We start from the raw sequence: 22,010 nt of genomic DNA, 5'->3' as shown, positions 1-22,010 counted from the left end.
CTGCAGGGTTCTTTTTCCTTTCACATTTAGCTGCAAATAGATTCTCCGTCACACATTTATTTTTGCACTTCTTACAATATTTCTGGCATTTCTGTTGCCTTAAAAAAAAAAAAAAAAAAAAAAAACTAAAACAATAGTTATATTGTTACATTATCTTTTCTCGCACGTAAAAAACACATAAAGGATCTCAGTTAAATTGACTTTTTAATTGAAGCAAAAGTGCTCATAATTCAGAAGAAATTTACTTGTGTTTGCCTACTGTTATATGCTATTTGAATATTATTATTATTATTACTGATGCATGAATGTGTAACTGCGTCATGTATGTGTGTGCATGTGGGATTCATGGGCAAAGTGAGACAGGTCAACGTCAAAACTCTTCCTCACCTCAGTGAACTTGTTATTTCCATCTGAGCTCACCTCCACCTCCACAACCCCCCCCCCCCCCCCTCTCCTCCTCCTCCTCCTCCTCTCTCTCTCTCTCTCTCTCTCTCTCTCTCTCTCTCTCTCTCTCTCTCATAAAGTCAGTCGGGGCCAAAGTTCCTGTGCGCTCCTCTCTCACGTTAAGAGCCGCCTCTCTCCGGGACACATGGAGACAACCTGAGCGCCTGCGATTTAATGGCAAACCAACCGGTTTGAAACAAACAAGAAAACAAGAAAACAAACAGGCGACCGCGCCTTGTTCACGTTTGATTTCCCTCCCACTCTCTGGACAACTCGCCCGCCGCATCCCAGGTAGGCAAACCGACTCATGTTTACGCATGTCGGCTAGAAAGAGCCGATCGGTTCAAACGCGAACGCGTGAGAAAAGAGTCTGAGCTTGTGAAGGTGCGCACGTCTGAATGGAAAACCCGAGACGCCGAGAAGTGGCGACGGCCTGCCCCGGTGTGTGTGTGTCTGTGTCATCTAGAAAAACACACATCTGTCCCAACGACTTTCAGGAGAACTTTAATCACTAGAAGTGTGAGTAAATGTCAGAATCTCGTTTTTGCAGCTGCGTATCCTGCAGTTAATGGAGGCTTGTGTAATCTATTCCCTGACAGCTTCTTGGCTTGTAAATTAGGGCAGTTATTAGTTTGGCAACACAATAGTTGATCGTCTGTCATCATTATCTGGCATCATCAACGTGTTTGGGATTCCAGAAGCAGATGCAGAGGACAAAGGGATCCAGTGAGGGAGAATCAGGGAGACAGAGGGCTCATGTAATGCATTCTGCTTATTTAGTAGGATTGCATTAATCTCAACCTTTTACTAGTTGTTGTTTGGCTGAAACATGTTGTAATATGACGGTTTACTAATACGCTTTAAGCAATAGAAAGATCTCCTCCCCTTTAGAAGGATGCGGTTGTAGTTTGGACAACCAACGTGCATCAACCTGTACGATTAAAAATTAAGCAGAAAACGCCCAAAGCAGATTTCATTCAGTCTTTGATGGCAGTGCAGCTTCTAAAATTGTCCAAATTGGAACATAAACAAAATCCCAAATAGTTTTTTTTCTGTATGATATTAAGTTGACTGTGTCCTTTTTTTTCAAAGAGCTGGATCTGTGTCTCTCTTCCGTCTTTCTGCATGGACAGAGCCCACATATCAGATTCCTATAAGCGCCAGCTATTCTGCTGGACAATGGAGCCTTTATGATGTTTCGTACACCTGAACCAATCATATCTGCCCATCAGCTAGCCCACCGGCCAATCACAGTCCAGTACACTAACAGTAAGCCTGCCACACAGCCTCTATAGACATGTGGACACATGGGCTTAGAGGTCAAACCACTATTTTCCACAGTGAAGAGCATGATCACGTATGTGCTGCGTAGATGTGGAACGTCATCAACAGTGGAAAGAAAACATCACGTTCAGAGTATTTGGTACACGGTTTAATTTTGGGTTGGATTACACATAGTCTATGGGTCAGTGGCACCTGTACCTGCTTCAGAGTGTGTGTGTGTGTGTGTGTGTGTGTGTGTGTGTGTGTGTGTCTGTGGTTGGCTAAGAGTCTTAATAGTAAAAGTGCAAACTTGTCTGATTAGCAGTTTAAAACAAACAAACAGATATTTGTGTCGTATTGACTCCACACAAATATCGTAATGAGTTAAAGTGACGTCTGCAAACAAGACATTCAGATTAGCTGCAGGTAATGTCAGCATACTGGGAATAAATGGAAATTAATATTCCTTTTCCATCAGTGTAAATTAATGGCCATTCATCATGAAGATCTCTTCTAAAAACGCTGACGCAGTGACACAAAGTTACTGACTCGTTTTTAAGGATGCTAAGTCATCGTCACAGCAGAAGGCATTAAAGGCGAATTAAATATAGATTAAGACACGTGAAGCAATAAAATAATCACATTTAATATAAGTAATGGTATATGAGAAGGATGCACTGAGATCAATGCTAGCAGGTTGCTATTTTGGAACCCTGCAAGATGTAAATGTAGCTCTTTATCTTTAAAAGGTTAATCTCAGCAGTCCTTGATTCCGATTCAAGAAATGTTCACGTGCACAGATTTGATTTGGATTTGTGTTAATGCCCAGATTTAAAAAGTGTGGTCCCAACATCTGATATGCACTATAAAAAAGTGGAGAAAAAAAAGACTTATTTTTTCATTCCATTTTCGATACGAGTTGTGACACAGTCTCTGTCGAGTGTCGTGCCGGTGCAAGCTTTCCCACACGTGAAAGGGAAGGGCCTCACTCTCTTTTCTTTAAAAACCAGACGCAGGACTTCACTCAGTGCACTTAAGCTTCTTTTATTTTATTGGTGAAAAACCTTTGACAAATCCAAAACATCCAAACATCGTCTCTGCAGACCATCTCCTTCTACCGAGCTTGGTGAGATGTCAGCACTTCAGGTTACACATTCAAACACTGGCAAGTCCAATTCCACTGCAATCATACTGTAAACGATGTGCTCACGTGATATGTGAGATGAACTCTTAGTTGGTTAGTTTCCTTTGCTGGCAAAATGGTGGTCGACAACGCCGCGTGTTTTTTAATACGCATGTATTTCCACTCACGCGGCAGACTAACTGATATTCAGTATGCTCATGTTATCAGTCTTAATCCGGTGATTGTGGTGTATAAAAGGCATGAAGACGGAGCGAGGCGAGGTGGTAAACAGTTCAAATACTGAGATGGGTGTTAGAAAATAATGGAAACAACCACGCTGCTCTCTGATGCACTCAGAGTCCTGCAAGACAAGTACGTCGTTGTGTTGTAACAGGGAAAATAAAAGGTTTAGTGCAAGGACACGCATGTGCACACACACACACGCACACTCACACACACACACACACTGCTCTAACTTTGACCACAATACTATGAAGAAAAGTGGGGGACTGAGACGTCTAAAAGAGACTAGAGGAAGAGAGCTACTACTCACATCTGGTTGAAAAGGAGGAAGCAAGGATGAGCTTTTCTCGGTAATGAACTCCAAAATAAGAGAAGAGAGAAGAGGAAACATGCATGTGGTTACTGACGGAGACGGTGTCTGTGTGTGTGTGTGTCTGTGTGTGTGTGTTCTTCGTGTGTCTGCACTTCTGCATGAGTGCATGGGTGTGTGTTGCTGTGAACGCTTGCGGTTTCATCATCTGCTGTGACTGTGACAGTGTATACACACTGGAGATAGAAATAATAGCTTCAAGTGTCGAGAGGGTGCAGATATTTCTGTCCGCCTGCATTTGCTTATCATTAATGTCATTCATTAAGATATATATGTATATTAATAATAATAACATGGAGAAAGTCAGTGAAATGAGCTGAATTGAGTTGAGCTGAAGTCTCGATGTGTGCAGCATGAAGGCACGAGCACACCTTTTGACATTCATGGTGCAGAAGACAGTTGTATGCAAAAGTGTGTGTGATTGTGTGCGCTCACATGAGTAATGGCATCAGATAGCACTGATTTGCCTATCTGTAGGCTTCACGTCACAAAGCAGGATTGTAAGATTACACCCACGAGGCCGGACGGCATGCAAATCCCAGAGACGCGCGGACAGGGGTGATGCGTGTGTTTGTCTGTGAAATGATAAGAGAGAGGAAATCAAGTGGGAGTGAGATGAAGATAAGAGTAGAAATATGTCTTTGGAAAAGTCAAAAGAATAAAGGGAGAGGTAAATGGAAAGATGTCAGTTGGTTAAAGTTGATGTTGTTTTGAAGGGAAACGTGTGAAGTGGAGAATGTGTGGGACGCAAATTTGCAAAGCCACACTCTGTGCGGTTGTACTTCGACAAACCTCCCGTGCTTCTTTTGTGGATGATTATAATCCCATATTACAAGGGGTCTGTCAGTTGTAAGTAATTCAAATGCTAGCCGATGTAGCACATTGCAGAAATATCATTGTCTGTGTTGGTTGATGGGGTTGGGGTGTGACATGATGCAACAAAGGTCACCATTCGTAACCGTCGGCTACCGAGGAGCTCCATCACACAGAGGGGTAGATTTAGTAGTTTGCGCTACGTTTGTTATTGTGAGTCCGCACATGGCGCACACTGTGCTTCCTCATTTTACGTTGTATTTATCAAAGAGAAATTGGACAATCAGCGCATACTCCGCCCTCTGGTGTAATTAGCACGCCTCTCAAAGAGTAATGAATGGGCCCGCATGTATCTAACAGGGATCTTGCAAAGACAAAAAAGCACATAAAGCGGAGGTAGAAAAAGGTGGCGTACAACAGGGGAGAGGCAAGGATAACCCGTTCAGGTCCACCAGAAATGAAGGTCTAGTAATGTGCAGCAAAACCACAAAATGGGACGAAATGATGGGCAGAAACTGGTTTGCGCAAATAATGGAATGGCCAGAGCAGAAACCAGGGACCTCCGACGTTCCATCCAGACCTGAAACATCCAGACCTGAGACATTCAGACCTGAGACATCCAGACCTGAGACATCTAGACCTGAGACATCCAGACCTGAGACATCTAGACCTGAGACATCCAGACCTGAGACATCTAGACCTGAGACATTCAGACCTGAGACATCCAGACCTGAGACATCTAGACCTGAGACATTCAGACCTGAGACATCCAGACCTGAGACATCTAGACCTGAGACATTCAGACCTGAGACATCTAGACCTGAGACATCCAGACCTGAGACATCCAGACCTAAGACATCCAGACCTGAGACATCCAGACCTGAGACATCCAGACCTAAGACATCCAGACCTGAGACATCCAGACCTGAGACATCCAGACCTGAGACATCTAGACCTAAGACATCCAGACCTAAGACATCCAGACCTGAGACATCTAGACCTGAGACATCCAGACCTAAGACATCCAGACCTGAGACATCCAGACCTGAGACATCCAGTCCTGAGACATCCAGACCTAAGACATCCAGACCTGAGACATCCAGACCTGAGACATCCAGACCTAAGACATCCAGACCTGAGACATCCAGACTTGAGACATCCAGACCTAAGACATCCACGTCCGCGACCACTCGTGTTCTCAAGAAAATAAAAATACCTGAGCAAACATCCATCCATCGTTTACTGATTATCCTACGGGACATTTAGAGTCATCAATGAACTTATCCCCATCCTGCATGTCTTTGGACTGTGGGAGGAAGCCGGAGAACCCGGAGAGAACCCAAACTCACACGGGGAGAACATGCAAACTCCACACAGAATCGAACCTGGGACCTGCTGTCAAGCAAACACAGACAACATTTTAGTAATAAAAAAAAGTGAACAATACATTTAAAATCAGTGACATTATTTTAGATTCCAAAAAGGACAAAATCGGATTACTTTAAAATGTAACCCAGAGTAATCCCCTGGTCGAGATTAAAAGTCACCAAACGCGATCCAATGTCATGACAAGCCATTCAACAGTTATTGAGACATTTCTCCCCAACTCTAACATGGCTAAAACTAAAGTCCACATGCCATAGATTAATTATAAATAATAACGTGTGACTGTGATAACCTGAACCCATTTCCCTTCAAAGCAGGAAGAGGAAACAGAACAGATTGTGTTTCAGGGCCCATTAAAAAAAAAGAAAATTTGGTTAATATTGCTAACTTACCACATGTAACCTGAGACATGATATCAGTTTGTGATTCCTAAAACTTTAAAGAAATCCAGTCTTTGTTACTCCTGTCTTTGCATTCAGCATCTTTGTCTATAATGCAGGAGAAATGCATCAGAAAACAACCACAGATGCTTTTTACTACTTTTCAGGGTGTAAGAGATGGAAAACGGGACATGCGACGACGTGGATGCGCTGTGGGAGAAGGTGGAGTGCAAACGTTACGAGCTGTGTCGCACCATCACCCCGTCGAAGCTCACCCCCTACCTCCGCCAGTGCAAAGTCCTGGATGAACAGGACGAGGATGAGATCCTCAACTCCATGCTGCTGGTCTCCAAAGCAAACCGCACAAGTAGGTCGAGATACGTGTGTGTGTGTGTGTGTGTGTGTGTGCGCTTTTGTTTTCACGATTCAGGTTTTCTTTCTTATCTATTATCTATATTTCTCATCCTCTTAACCTGTGTGCAAGAAAAGCGCTTCTTTGTGTTGAATCAATGTCAATCACTCTGCCAGGCCGTCTGCTGGACATCCTCCACATTAAAGGGGAGCGGGGCTATGTGGCCTTTTTGGAAAGCCTGGAGTTTTACTACCCCGAGCTGTACAAGCTGGTCACAGGGAAGGATCCCACACGACGCTTCTCCACCATCGTAGGTGAGACACACACCTTTGCATGCACACACACACACACACACACGCACAAGCACGCACACACACACAGTGAAGTGAAGAAAAGATCTGAGCATTATAAGCACGTTGAATACCGGATGACTTTATAAAATGAAAAGAAAAAGATAAGAGAAAGAGAGTTACATGAAAAAGACATGTCATTGGGTTTCTAGTTCGTATAAATACACTCTTCATACATCTCGTTCTGCAGGTTTAAAGTAGAATTTCTCTTTATAGTGCAGTCCTGTTACGTTTGTAGAGTAGATCATGTTTTATACTATATGATATATATTATACGCTGCGATGCGTCCTCTACCTGACATCCATTTCCTCATTGCAGTGGAGGAGGGCCACGAGGGTCTGACCCATTTCCTGATGAACGAAGTGATGAAGCTGCAGCAGCAGTCCAAAGTCAAGACCCTGCAGCAGGTGGAGCTCAGCAGGAAGAACTGCACGCTGGAGGACGAGCAGAAGAAGCTACGGCTGGCCAATCAGGAGCTTCAGGCCTTTCAGCAGAGTAAAGATACACGTTATTATTTTAGGAAACGCACAAGTGTTTGTTTTCTGTGTCGCAAATGATTTGAGAGTTAAATCCCGAAGCAAAAACCTGCCACCTTTTATCATGAAACTGCTACTCAACCACAGCAGCTTGGTTTACCCTGCTTGGTGCACCACAGTTGGGTCTATTCAGGGTAAGTTGCCAATCACATTGTGAGGACACTGTGGTAAAGCTGCAGCTGGTACAACAAGTACATTCACATTCAAACAAATGATAAAAACATTTCTAATCATTCACTTCAGGTCAAACCAGCTTGTGTTCCTCTGACAGCCTTTTGATCTAGGCATGCATCCAAATGAGGAGGACATGTCGCAACTTTATAGCAAATTTCCTGGTCAGGGTGAATTTTCAAAAAATCCTTCCCAACACTAGAAATATTATCTTATGGCCTGCTTCACTTTCATTTTATATATATAATATTCACCTCTCAGCATAACAGGTTCATACATTTTGCAATGACTAATAGCCCTGGACAACACCCTCACACAGGATGTGGCGGTGTATAAATGACTACGCTTGGTTCTCCAGGGTACAATAAGTTGAAAGAAGAGAGGAACACCTACAGTGACGAGTTGCTGAGAGTGAAGGATGAAAACTACAAACTGGCCATGAGGTACGCCACGCTGAGTGAGGAGAAGAACATGGCGGTGATGCGGAGCCGAGACCTGCAGCTACAGGTAAACAATGGACACCCGAACGCCTGAAAACATGACCTTTATATCGTGTACTTGCAAGTGTGTACTTATTATTAATGCGAAAAATGTATCATCATAGCTCCATTATTCCTCCCTGTTTGTGTAGGTTGATCAGCTGAAGCACAGGCTGAACAAGGTGGAGGAAGAGTGCAAGATGGAGAGGAGGCAGAGTCTAAAGCTGAAGAACGACATTGAGAACCGGCCAAAGAGAGAGCAGATCTTTGAGCTGGAAAGAGAGAACGATATGCTCAAGATCAAACTACAGGAGCTACAGTCCATCATACAGGTACACACACACACACACACACACACACACACACACACACACACACACAACACACACACACACACACACACACACACACACACACACACACACACACACACACACACACACACACACACACTCTCAACCTTCTCCAGCAGTTTGATTGATGGATGGATGTCATGATATTATTGGTTGGTACTATATACTACAATATTGGATTTTGAGATAAAAATACAAAGGAATATGTTTTTGCTTGACACATTCAGCAACATTAGGATTCATGTTTCTGGCTGGGGAACATGTAAGTGCAATGTTGACTCGACTTTTAGCTCCGTTTTGGGTTTCCTTCCCCTAACGAGCCGAGGGGACTTTGGTTCATCACTACCAAGTTGAAGTCCTCCTGAGACTCTGTCCTCTCGTGGACACGTTTGACCTCTCATTGCACATTACCCAACAACCAGCTGCAGTTCATAGCCAACGATGCGTGTTTCTTTCTACACAGCCTGGTCCACTACCGGAATCAGACAAGGCCATCCTTGACATTTTGGAACATGACAGACAGGAAGCACTAGAAGACAGACAGGATCTGGTCAACCGCCTCTACAACCTCCATGAAGAAGTCCGGCAGGCAGAGGAACTACGAGATAAGGTAACAAACACAGAAGCAGGCAGTGGTGGAGTATATCTACTTATGGAAGTACAATTCTGAAGTACTTGTAGAGTATTTCCCATGAAATGCTACTTGATAGGTCTCAAAGTGTCTGATCTCTACAGTTACATTTCATATTAACATAAGCACTAAAGACAGACTTCCCCTCTAAACGTTCTAGATCTTAAAATACGATCCAACATTTCAAAACAAAATCAAAAAATCTAAAATTAAAGGAAAGGATTAAACCATAAACATAAACTTTAAATGCTTTTCTTCTTCTTTTCTGCCTCATTAATCAACTCTTTGGAAAGGTTGGTCCCTTATGAGAAACCAGACGACTCAACTACCAAACAACAAATAAAGTAGTTGATCTTATCTTGAACTAGCTTCACTTCGCTACAACAATAACATGTTTGCGGTCTCTATTTTTCATGTTAAAAAGTGGTTGCCACTGATGACTTATGAGCCCATTTAATAGCCTATAGTCACAGGGGATGTTATTGCAGAACAGGTGCTTTTATCTGGATACCAACGGAGGCGTATGTGGACGCGGGATAAGCAGCCTCGGTTGCTTGTTTGAATCCTTGTTTGAGAGTGTGATTGTTTGGGACTGTGCGAGTGGGAGGGGAACAAACAAAGGTTAGAGAAAGCAGACCGTAGAAACATAATCTCACAAGCAGAGAGCCTCATGCCCATGAGACCATCTGTGAAACACACCCTGTGCAGAAACCCCCGTTTCAGGCCGCCCTCTCTGTGTAACCTGGTCTTTCTTTTTTTCTCACTCTGTTTCTCTTCCTATATCTGCCTTTGTGTTATGCTTAGAATTAACCCCACTTGTGGTGTCTTTGTGTGTGTGTGTGTGTGTGTGTGTGTGTGTGTGTGTGTGTGTGTAGTACCTTGAGGAGAAGGAGGATTTGGAGCTGAAGTCCTCTACACTGCAGAAGGACTGTGAGATGTACCGCAACCGCATGGACACCATCACTGTCCAGCTAGAAGAGGTGGAGAAGGAGAGGGACCAGGTGAAAGAACACACACACACACACACACACACACACACACACACACGCACGCACACACACACACACACACACACACAGAACATGAATGGTTTGTTGTGCTGCTACAGGCGTTTCGAGCCAGAGACGAGGCCCAGCACCACTTCTCCCAGAGTCTCCTTGACAAGGACAAATATCGCAAGCAGATCAGAGAGCTGGAGGAGAAGAGCGATGAACTCCACATCGAGATGGTACGCAAAGAAGCCAAGCTGGTCACCTTGGAGGCTCGCCTGCGACGGATGTCCAAGGACATTGTTTTGGACCAGGTGGGTGTATGCGGTTAATACGTGTGTTTAAATCGTCTCATTGCATCCATTGGGCCCTAGTTTCGTAGACTAGGCACAGTCAGCTTTCAGCTCACCTGCGCCACGCCGACGGGGTGTGTCCGCCTGGACTTTGCAAGTTTCGTGCACCGCGCAGGCTCGCGCAGGCCCACCTCCCGTCACTCCCACCCGCGCAAGTGGGAAAGAGGGAGGAGAAGAAGGCGTGAGTGGGAGACGAGGAGGAGGCGAGGCGTGGACTGGGATTAATACAGCCGATTCAGATCTTCACCAATCAAATGAGCTCCTCTCCTCACCTTTAATGCTTTAGGGGAGGTTCAGTGCAAGTTTCGTCACTTGACAACTAGGGTTGTAAACGATAAACCGATGCGCCCGGGTATTCGGTTCAACAAGTGAGAGATACGGCTGCATCGGTAGCAGCCTCCTCAATCGATACGAATTATCAATGGATTCCTAGATGAATCGGTTACAGAGTCATGGATCGGGTATCGCGAGACTTTGAAGCGGTTGGCGGCACTACACTAGCGTCTCTAAAACAACGCGAGAGCTGAAGCTGCCCGTGAAACGCTGTAGCTGGCTAGCTTGTATGAGTTATAAACAAGGGACGACACGGAACATGGAGGAGGTGGAGATGGAGAGGCGGGGTGACCGCAGACACTCCACGACCACACGTGAGAGACGGACGGCTTTGAATGTCAATCGCTTGTGTCTCAACTTGCGCCACAAGAGGCGGCCGCAGCACGGGTAGCGTCCACGACACTGTCCTGTAACCACCAGCCAACGATTCAGACAGACTTTTTGTTGGTCCATGTCTAAAAATAAATACATTGACATGTGATTTTGTTGTTCTGTTTTTTTTTTTTTGCTAGTGCCATACAGCCACAATGCTTGGGGATATGTGGTATTTTACATATTTGAAAAGAAACTATTGTACTGTCACTTTCATAGAATCGGCTTCTTTATTTTATAAAATATCTACAACAAATATTAACCGTAGAATCGAATCGTATCTGTAATAAAAGGATATCGTTTTTGAATCGAATCGTAACCTGTGTATCTAGATGCATATCGAACCGTTTATCACAAAGAGATGTGCAACCCTATTGACAACCCGATGACAGAAGCAGCGCCGCCGCTCCCACCACGCTCATCACGTGCTGTCCGTGCGTATCATAATAATAACATTGCCGATATTATAAAAAACAGGAGAGAGAGAGGGAGATGTTTTGGTTCGAGAGGCTGAGTTTCCGTTACGCGTGCCATCCGCCTTTGATCTGACGTCAGATGTGACGGGACAATCTATATAGATATAAATTCACGTGTTGATTCAATTAGTTGCATTAAATAGTGTTTGTTGTGATTATTTATTGCATTTAAATGTGCCTGGAACTGTGGAAACCTGCCTGTGAGGTCTCGGTGACGTGTGCGCACTGCGCGCCGTCAGCCAAACTTCCACTACGCCAGCTGTGATTCGCCTTGAATGAATGGACTCTATTTGCGCCTTGTGCCAAAAGTAGACCAGGTTGGAGCTGGCGAGCTTTCGGCGCAGTCTCGGCGAGGCTTTTTGCCACGAAACTTCCGCTACGCCAAGCTGAATCTGTGACGCCTCCCCCTGCTGCGCCACCACACCCATCTTGGCGCAGGCGATCCACCAAACTGCCAAACTGACCGTGCGCAAGGCTGCGCGGGTCGAAACTTGCATTACGCCGGCTACGCTGCCCTGCGCCGCGCCGCGCCGCCCTGCGCCGCCCCGCCCTGCGCCGCGCCGCCCTGCGCTGCCCCGCCCTGCGCTGCCCCGCCCTGCGCCGCCCCGCCCTGCGCCGCGCCGCCCTGCGCCACGCCGCCCTGCGCCACGCCGCCCTGCGCCACGCGCCGCCCTGCGCCACGCCGCCCTGCGCCACGCCGCCCTGCGCCACGCCGCCCTGCGCCACGCCGCCCTGCGCCGCGCCACGAAACTAGGGCCCATTGTCTTGTTTCGATCATCGTTTCCCTCTCTGTCTATGCAGAGTCTGACCAGGGACCTGCCTCCGACCATAATCTCTCAAGCGGGGGACTTTAAACCCGTCCAGGACCAATCAGAATGGTCCAGCGATGAGTCGCCAGGCGAGAAGTTCTTACCTGAAGAGCCTCGTCTCAAACGCCGACCTAACCTCAAAGCAGGGGTGAGACGCGACCCCCTACTCACTTTAACTGACTTTATATTATGGCAAAGGCCAGGGCCAGTAGTTACCAAAGGATTTTACTTAAGACCCAACTTAAACAAGTTCACATTAAGCCACTTACTAACCTTTAAGAGCAACTTAATCATGTGAGCAGGTCAAATATTTTCCCTACATCTGTCATACAGTTAAGTCCTTTGAAAAATTTTACATTTTATTTAGTGCCGTTTTCTACAAGAACACATCTCATTTCTTATTTAAAGCAGTTCATTTCATTTGTGTGAAACATTAATATTTGTAGTAGAAATTAACATAATATGTATTTACTGTGTAGTAGAGATTAAATAACAGTAAATACAAATGAAATTGAATTAAAAATAAAACTGGAGCTGGAAAGACATTCTGCTGCTGGAATAAAGATAGAATATACTAGGATGCTTTAAGTAAAACATTTTTAACACTTACTTTCCTGTTTTGTGTTTTAGATCAGAGTTAAGTCTCCAGTCTGTGTACCCAAAGAAGTCAACTTCGAGGCCTCTCAGTCTGCAGGTAACACACCATCTTAGACTTCATTCCCACCTGATTTATTTTGTGCAAGTTTAACCATATTTGTCTCGAACTCTCAGCTCTGTCGGTCAACGGAGGAGATTTGCTGGAAGTCCAGACACGAAACTCGCACGTCAACAGCACCTCGCTCCCTCCCTCCCCCAGCATCCTGACGTCTCCCACATACCCTCATTTCTCAGCTCCCCCCCTCTCCTCCTCAGCTCCCCCCCTCTACTCCTCCCCGTGCCCCTCCCCACTCCCCTTCACGATGGGGGAACAATCCAACAGGCCAAATATGGTGAGTTGGTTTTAAAACACGTTCTCCAGTTCTGATCCACTTGGCTCGACATGGCGAGTCTGTATTTGGAACGTGTGCTTTGTTCACTTGTAAAACCTCCAGCTGCGTTACCGTAACGACAGCATCCTGTCCACGCTGCCTGAGCCGCCAGAGAAAGCGTCGCTCTACCGCAGAGAGAGGGAGAAGGAACATGACTTCAACCCCCGCAGGTAGTCTCAGCTCCAAACCAGATTAGACACGGCAGCTCATCTAAAAATGTGCATGGTTATGTGTCACACTCATTCCATCCTTTTTTACAAGTCTGTGCTAGTTTGTATTAAGTCTGGCACTTGGTCTCTTTCAGCCTCTCGGACTTTGACAGTGACAACATGGAAATGGAGTTTGGTAAAGTATACTTTTACATCAAATCCTACTAATGACGTTTCTGACCTGAACGACCATATTTGTCTTGTGTCTGACACTTTTTACATGACGTCTCTGTCCATCTGTCCTTTCTTCTAGAGGACGAAGTACAGCGTGGTCCACCCTCCGTCCACTCGTCTTCCTCGTCCCATCAGTCAGAGGGAATGGACACGTACGACCTGGAGCAGGTCAACAATTTATTCCGGAAACTCTCTCTGGAGCGGTACAGTACAGATACTCATGCACTCCCATGCACAAGAACCATTGTCATGCTTCCTTATGAACGCCTTGTTCTTCTTCTTGTTAATGTTGCTCTTCTCGTTCTTCTTCCTCCGTGTGCAGGCCGTTCCGTCCATCTCTGTCCTCCTTCTCCAGGATCAGCGCTTCCCTGAAGCCGGTGCAGGAGCTGCTGTTGCCAGGCGACAACCTGCTGAAGGACATCACTCTGGTTGGCGGGAACGACAGCGGGATTTTCATTTCAGCCGTCCAGTCGGGCTCCATGGCTGAGAAGGCGGGGCTTCGGGAGGGCCACCACCTCCTACTGGTATGTAGTTTAGAAGCTGGACCAGGTTCACACCTTTCCAGAAGAAAGTCTTACAAATCCAGAGTCTGAGACTCATCTTTAACATCAACAGCCCTTTTTTTTCAGATGCCTGTTAGTTTTTCCACTTCCCTTCTCCAATGGCTATAAAACACATTCATTCACACAGTCATTAATTTGTCTTGTGCTGCGATTGTCTGACCAGCTCGAGGGAAGCATTCGTGAGGAGAACCAAAGCATTTCATTGGATACCAGCACTCAGGAAGAAGCCCATTGGACGCTGCAGCACTGCTCTGGACCGGTTAGGCTACACTACAGAGCCAACTTTGACTGTAAGTGTTGTTTGTTTGTCCTTGTGTATATTTGTGAAGTACACACACGGTATGTAAATGAAGATGTGTGTATGTGTGCGCTGCAGCCTACCGGCGCCTCCAGAGAGACCTGTCAGAAGGCCCCAAGGTTTCTGGCGACTCCTTCTACATACGGGTCAACCTCAACATCTCTGGCCAATCAGACAGCTGCTCTCTGAGCGTGCACTGTGACGAGGTGGTGCACGTGCTGGACACCAGGCACCAGGGCCGCTGTGAGTGGATGTGCGCCCGCGTCGACCCGTACAGCGGCGCCGACCACGCCGAACGCGGCACCGTACCCAGCAACTCCCGGTACGGAGACGTTCTTTCACAACCAAAAGACTTTCTGACGTCAAGTGTGAGAGCATTAAAGCTTTTTGTCTCGTATATGAAGCCGAGCACATTAAGAGCACATGTTACAAACCGGAGTGGCATTTAAATGCTGCAAGTCATTGAGTATCATGCATCTGCTCCAGAGCAAAACGTGACGTTACAGTTGAGCAACCATGCAACGTTAAGCAGGGGTCTTAAAGGGTCTACATCTGCTTTTTCACACACACACACACACACACACACACACACACACACACACACACACACACACACACACACACACACACACACACACACACACACACACACACGTGCACACACAGATTTAAAAAATCAAATCAAAATCATCTTATATATGTATATATTTGTGTTTGTGTGTGTGTGTGTGTGTGTGTGTGTGTGTGTGTGTGTGTGTGTGAAGGGCCCAGCAGCTGCTCCTGGTAAAGATTCAGAAGTTGGTGTCTCGAGGGGGCAAAGAAGAGAACGAAATGAACCGCAATAGGGTAAGAAACCTTTAGAATTATTTTCTCGTAATGCTAATATAGCAACACACTCACATTTGACTGCTCATCATGATTGTTATTATTATTAGAATAGTTCTGTTTTACTATCTCACAGCTTCTGTGTTCCTCTGTTGTGTTGTGTGGATGTGTCTGTGTAGACCTACTTACAGCCAGAGGAAGCCGGCCCGTCTCCTGAGCCTAAAGCCAGCCCACGCATGTCGAGAGCCAGCATTTTCCTCACTCAGATACTACAGGTAACCAAACCGAAGCTCCTGTAGGACAAAACCTCTGCCACGGCCTTCGGGCTCAGGCGTTGAACCGAACAAAACCTCACTGTAGAGAATACTTCACCACCCCTCCAAAAATAGGTGTTTTATAATGAATTACATGCACCCAAAAACATTTTATAACCACCCCTCTCGCAAAGCTTTGAAAACAATATTAAAACAACATCTGTAAATAACTCAGTTTGTATTCTAAGTGTATTCCAAGCATGTATACTAAATTCTTGTTAAGCCGTGACACGTCTGACATATTTATAGCAGGCTGGCCAACGTGACCATACGTGTGATCTCACAACCTTATTTACAAATCATCTGCACAGTGCTGCCCTCCATTACTACTTTTCTGTGTCTGTTTTGTTATACGTAGTTTGTCAGCAGGGTGGATATCAAGTACAAGCGAATGAACAGCAACGAGCGCGTTCGCATCATCAACTCGGCTGGTTCAACGCTCCCCAGGCAAGGTTTGGAGACGCTTAGACCAGAAGGTGAGTACAAAGTGATGCAACAGAACAAAACTCCACATGAGCAACTGAAAACAAACAAACAATATGATGAAAATTCACATTTTTACATTCACGTTGAAATGCTTGATGTTTTTAAAGTGGCAGCTGAACTACAAAATCAGATAAGATGGTGCATATGTACATATGTATTGGCTGTGTGTGTGTGTGTGTGTGTAGATGTAGATGAATTAGATATTCAAATAGAAGTGCAGAAAGTTTCAGTGAAGCATCGAATGAAGTGTAAATTTAAACGCTGTTCAAGCACTGAAAGGAGTTGAATTAAAACTGTGGAAACATATGAATGTAAAATAATCTCATTTCACCTGGCTAGCTTGTCTGCCAATAGGTGTATCATTGTGTGCGCCTCTTTGTGTGTGTGTGTGTGTGCTGTAAACAGACGCTGCTGACCCAGACAGTGAGCTGAGCAGGAGTTTGAACCTGATTCCCTACAGTCCCGTCACCCCCCAGCGAACCCAGAGGAGAAGGCCGGTCCTATTCACTCCCGCTGCTCTGGCCAAAACCATTATCCAGAAAACACTCAACATGGGGGGAGCGATGGACTTTAATATCTGCAAACCAGGTCAGTGTATGACGGGAATAAACACACCTACTGTCAAACACACCATCCGAATGTCTAACACAAGGAATGTGTCCATCGCGTTGGTAAATTCCCAATGTGTTTTGTGAATCAAAGATGGAGGAGATAGCAGATCAAACGTGGGGAGAAAGAAGCTACTATGAGGATTCAGGTCATGCATTGTGTTGCACTGTGGTGTAAATGTTATGGGGTGTAACCAGAGAGACGGATGGGAGATGGCCCAGTTGATAATTGCAATGATGGATGATGGAGGGATGATGATGATGCTGACACAGAGATTTTACAGTCCAGTCCCGTGCTGCTCTCAGATCAGCAGACTCAGTGATACAGAGTCGCACATCTGGCAAGCCAAGAGGCTGTGTGACGTCTTGGTTACGTGGAGATTCCCCCAGGGGCAAAACCCTCAAAAGTTTCTGTTCCTTCTGCATTTATTGATGAAACCGTTCTTTTCTCTTTATCTCAAGTATGTATACTATTGTATTTGCTTTTATTCTGTTGTTTAGACTCCCTGTCCAAAGAAGAGTTTCATCTGAAACAGAATGTGGAGCCCTTCATTCACTACAAAGAGAGACACACCACATTTGAATGCATCACCCGAGAAAACATAGAGGCTGTCGCTTCTAAGGTAGGCTATTAGTGTGTGTGTGTGTGTGTGTGCACCTGCATTTATCTACTTGTGTGTTTGTTCCTTAACATTTCCCTCATAATTAAAAACTGATTGTTGACTGTTCAGAGGCTCATCTCTCATTTAACTCATCAATCAGGCACAAAACGCCTTCTGGAAAAGTTAGATTTTACAATGTATTATACAATGAGTGGCGTGCCTATGTATGGATGTGTATCAGTATATATCAGTGTATGGATCTGTGTTCTTTCCATCCGTCACCAGGGCAAACACTGCCTGCTGGAGGCTGAGCTGAGCTGCGTCAAAGACCTTCTGCGGAGAGAAATCTACCCGATCATCATCTACATCAAGATCTGTGAGAAGAACATCAAGAGGATACGGTAGGCCTGACGAACCCCCCTCCCCGTCACCCACAGCCCCAACCAACACTTTTTCCAAGCTCCACTACATCGATGCCATTTTGACTCTCTTAGCAGCTTGAGACAAAGTTAACAGAGTCGTTTCTCTCAAGTCCACAAAGTTGTGACTTGGACACCTTACTCTAAAATTAGACAATATGTCCTGTGTGGATGACAATGTCATGTTTGACGTATATTTTAGTGGATCGCACCTTTAAATGTTACATCAGCCCAATGTTGTCAACTTTTCTGAGAATCATAGCAAAGCACACAAACCACTGTTGCAAAGTGTCGACAGGATTTCATCAAATATAAGGGGATCCAAACTTTACCACAGTCACCACCACAGCGCTGCTTCCTTCCTGTTTCCTGTCCACACAGGAAGCTGCCTCTGCGCGTGGAGTCGGAGGAGGAGTTTTTGAAGTCGTGTCGGGCAAAATTGAAAGAGCTGGAGGGCATTCCCTGCCTCTACGCCAACGTGGAGCCCGAGGCCTGGACAGGGACGGACGACCTCATCAGGGTCATCAAAGAGCGAATACTGGAGGAGCAGAAGAAGACGATCTGGGTGGAGCAGGACCTGCTGTAGACGCACAAAAACAGATACACGCGATGGTCTGGACGTGAAAATGTGTAGCTGAGCACCAGAGAACACCCTCGAGCATCATGCTATCTTGCATGCTAAGACTAAAACATGCACATGTGGACACTTGCACTGCTAAGGACAATAAATGCATTATATATTTTGTAAATGTGTGACTTTACTTTTATTTACATAAATAAACAGATGAGAAACATTAAAAAGCATCTCTTTTTTTTTCTTTTAAGTTGAACATTTAAAAGTGAAAGTGTTGAAACCGTACTTTCAATTTTAAGTCTGATCCGACTTAACATTGATTATACTGCCCCCTTGTGGCTGAAATACAATTCAATCACATTATTTTATTCATAGAGGATGTTTTTGCTGCAAATATGTCATGCAGTGCTTCTCCTAAGTGTTACAGAAATAAAAATGCAACATAAAACAATTCATCACTGCTATTTGAATGAAACGCGATGCTTTACAGGAAACCGTGACTGACTTTTATGAACACATTTTAAAAAGGTCTATAAAGGGTTTCTTTTCACCCATAAAAGCAACATAGGCATTAGTGGTGTAAGCTAGCTTAGCTGTTCTGATTTTTTTCCTCCACTGGTGACCTTTTAATATGTTCTTTATACATTAATGAATCCATAACTCACTTTGGGTCACTGTGTTGATTTCTACAGCGTATAAATCTGTGTTTAGACAGTTTTTGTCAAAGGCCACCAGATGGTCCAATTTGACAAAACTGGGTGGGCCAGAGGGGGATTAACCTGTTTCATAAGGGTGCTGGATAATCTCCTCATCTAGGAGGAAAGACATGTATTCAGTATGCAATACCCACCAAAATGCACATGACAAACACAAAACACTGTAGAAGCTGTACTTTAGTCGGTGCTACTGGATTTGGCTCCATGTAGTGAAATGCAAAGGCTAATATTTACTTTGACTACTTAAACTGTTTGGTAAAATGTCATTATAATGGTATAAAGTACATGAATAATATCACTTTTTCCTTCACAGATTTATTTTGTGCTGTGGTGCATTCATGCTTGTGTGTGTGTGTGTGTGTGTGTGTGTGTGGACTGCCAGGGTTCAACGTTATATCAAGATGATTTATGAGACCACAGCGCTGCAAGTAAAATCAGGAGTGAGTGGGGGTGAAATGTGTGACTCTGATTGAAAGCAGCTGATGGTGTGTGTGTGTGTGTGCGCGCGCGTGCGCGTGTGTGTGAGAGAGAGTGTGTTGCAACGTGAATCAGCTGCTCTGTAGAGGCTCCTTGCTATGTTTGATGTCACAGGATGAAAATAGTTGATACATAACAGGATTTAACCGCATCAGCCCGAGGCAATACAAATAGACACAGATCCCCCACAGCCACAGTTTCCTTAGTTATTATCATTCTTCTTCTTTTGAGTGAAGATGACATTTGTTTTTGCAGGTACAGCAGGTTATTTTCAGCAGCACGCGGCTCCAGCGGGAGGGAGGGAGGAGGGAGGAGACTGTCTACATAAATCATCCCTGACTAGAGAGACATGTCGCGCTGGAGCTGACCCAGAAAAGTGCATTTTCCCCCCTCGTGAGCTCACTCTGCAGAAAAACCTCAACTACAAAGTCTCGCGGTGCTTCGCGTGTTCTCGCTCCATCTTTCTTCCAAGAGAGAGAGAAAAAAAAAGCGGACTCGCATCACAGGCAGCTCAGCTGACGCGGCGCTGGGAGCTCGCGGGCACAAAAAAAAAGGTAAGAAGGTGTGTTGTTTTTTGTTTGTTTTACTCGTCTTCATTATTATTAAGAAGAAGACATCTTGAAAGTAGCGTAACGTATCGAGCCTCGCGTGTAGCTTTGCCCCAATGCTGTGCACTACTTTGAGACCCAGACACCGCTAAACGCACACTGACAGCGTTTATTAATAAAAAAACAAAAAACAAAAACCCTGTCCGGAAGCGGGTTGTCGTCTCCTGCTGCCCCGCGTTGCCTCCACGTAAATGTGACCGACGCCGAGCCACATGGCGGAGGAGGAACAGCCCGTCCCCGCAGCGCTGCTCTCCCGTCAAAAGCGACATTGTGTCCGGTCCGGCGGCGCGGCGTGATCCGTCTCCCGTCGGCTGAGGCTGCGGCGCTGAACCAACACACGCGGACGGGTCTGGAGGCAGCGGACCCTCCATGTGAGAATGAACAGCCCGCAGCGTGGCTTTGAATCACATCGGGACTTGTTGACACGATGTTGGCATCCAACAAAATCTCAACACCCACAAAGAAGCGCGTGTGAAGTGTCTCCTCTATAAGCTGGAAGTAATGCTCCAGTGTTTATAGCTACAGGAGACAGTGGAAGGAAGTTTTCATCCATATTACTGTCAGTAAATATTAACGAAGCTCTTGATAGCCCCAGTCTTATTATATTTCGTATTAATATAATTAGAATATATATTGTGATATATCATGGGTTATTACCCTTAACGCATTAATGTATACGCATTTCACTATTATATTTGTTCAAAGTGTAGCCCCCAACCCAACTACTACTGTTGTTTAACATAGTTTTTAAATCAAACAAATATGTAGACTGTATAAAGCTACTAAATCAGTGTACTGTTTCTTACTCTTATCTGAGTTCCCGTTACACATTCCACCCCAAACATTTGGATGATTCTGCCCCCGATAAGCCCAATTTAAATGTGCATTATGGAACAGCAGTTAATTCATTGGTGTGTGAAGAGGAAGAGGCGTGCAGCCTCTGGAGAGAGGGGGGGGGGGGCGACGGTTTTTCCATGTCAATGGTCCCCTCTCAGCTTCAGGAAAGAGGAAATAATATGAGGACTGTTGCACGGAAGCTACACATTTAGCAGAGGCGGAGTGAAAAAAGCGACGCCCTGCGACTTTCAAACTGCACCAGAAGGAGAAGATGGACTGGAGATGAAGTGGAGTCAAGAAAACACGAAACTCAAATGACATGAGCCACAGCTAGAGTGGACAGAGGCCATCTTTCTGCCGCTCTCCGGGCCATTTTGTGCATTGCATGAGCACAGTCGGCTTCTTTCTACGTGCAGAATGCATCTTCTTGCTTAGGTGTGTAAAATATATGCAACTGGCCCTCTTTCAAAGCTTGCGAACATAGAGGCTTTTATTACTTCAGGCGAGCTGAGTATTAAAGTGTACCGACGTTGTCCAATGATCCATAGGAAGCCCGGTGTGGGTACAGCGCCATACTTGTCCAATGCAAAAGTTATTACTTTTTGGTATGCAGAGCCCCCTGGCATGCACACATTTGACAAGCACTTGTGATTTTACAGCTGGGAGTGGGAGTTAAGTCAACTCAGAGGTGAAGGAGAAATTCAGTAAAAGAAAAAAATGAAGCCAATAAACTGTCGGACTCTCTCACATTGCTCGAGTGTTCGGGCTATTTTTATGATGAGAAGAGCACGAGTAACTCACTCCCAAAAAATATTTTCCTTTATATATTTTTTTTTTTTGCCTGATACTGTTTGCTTATGTCAGTGTGAAACGCTGCCTAGATCCTGAACAAGAGGAATTTAGAGACAGTAGGAATTTAGCAACACCCGTGAACACTAGTGATCTCCAAAGCGTTGGTCCACAGCCGTTGTCTGTTATTACACTTTACGTGTACCTGGGTTTGTCATTAAAGCGTCTTTGTCCCGTCTCTCGCTGCTGAATTCCC

At 45.2% G+C, this 22,010-nt stretch overlaps 1 protein-coding gene across 2 annotated transcripts; it reads left to right on the top strand.

Annotated features, from left to right (window-relative positions):
* Window positions 1-533: 533 nt before the first annotated feature.
* card11 (caspase recruitment domain family, member 11) lies at window positions 534-18,569 on the top strand. Of its 2 annotated transcripts, XM_084037478.1 has the most exons (25): window positions 534-735; window positions 6,190-6,389; window positions 6,551-6,688; window positions 7,044-7,220; window positions 7,791-7,939; window positions 8,064-8,243; window positions 8,728-8,874; window positions 9,771-9,896; window positions 10,004-10,198; window positions 12,220-12,375; window positions 12,858-12,921; window positions 12,999-13,216; window positions 13,319-13,425; window positions 13,560-13,600; window positions 13,718-13,841; window positions 13,961-14,162; window positions 14,365-14,491; window positions 14,578-14,821; window positions 15,264-15,345; window positions 15,504-15,599; window positions 15,997-16,114; window positions 16,530-16,712; window positions 17,234-17,355; window positions 17,620-17,735; window positions 18,135-18,569. In XM_084037478.1, the coding sequence occupies exons 2-25, from the start codon at window positions 6,200-6,202 to the stop codon at window positions 18,337-18,339; spliced, it is 3,507 nt and encodes a 1,168-aa protein (XP_083893604.1). In that variant the 5' UTR covers window positions 534-735; window positions 6,190-6,199; the 3' UTR covers window positions 18,340-18,569. The 2 variants fall into 2 exon arrangements, with proteins under 2 accessions (XP_083893604.1, XP_083893605.1); XM_084037479.1 differs by lacking the exon at window positions 12,220-12,375.
* The last annotated feature ends 3,441 nt before the right edge of the window (window positions 18,570-22,010 follow it).

The sequence above is a fragment of the Eutrigla gurnardus genome (assembly GCF_963514095.1).
Source record: "Eutrigla gurnardus genome assembly, chromosome: 20".
Taxonomy (NCBI): Eukaryota; Metazoa; Chordata; class Actinopteri; order Perciformes; family Triglidae; genus Eutrigla; species Eutrigla gurnardus.
Note: the sequence above shows the minus strand (reverse complement) of the source record. Positions and strands in the feature narration are given on the sequence as shown.

What these genes read in the sequence shown, in the direction of transcription:
- card11 (XM_084037478.1), top strand. Translation starts at nt 6,200, where the DNA reads ATGGAAAACGGGACATGCGACGACGTGGATGCGCTGTGGGAGAAGGTG. An exon ending in TGGAGAAGGAGAGGGACCAG is followed by an intron (nt 9,897 to 10,003) that starts GTGAAAGAACAC and finishes GTGCTGCTACAG; the next exon opens with GCGTTTCGAGCCAGAGACGA. An exon ending in AGGACATTGTTTTGGACCAG is followed by an intron (nt 10,199 to 12,219) that starts GTGGGTGTATGC and finishes CTGTCTATGCAG; the next exon opens with AGTCTGACCAGGGACCTGCC.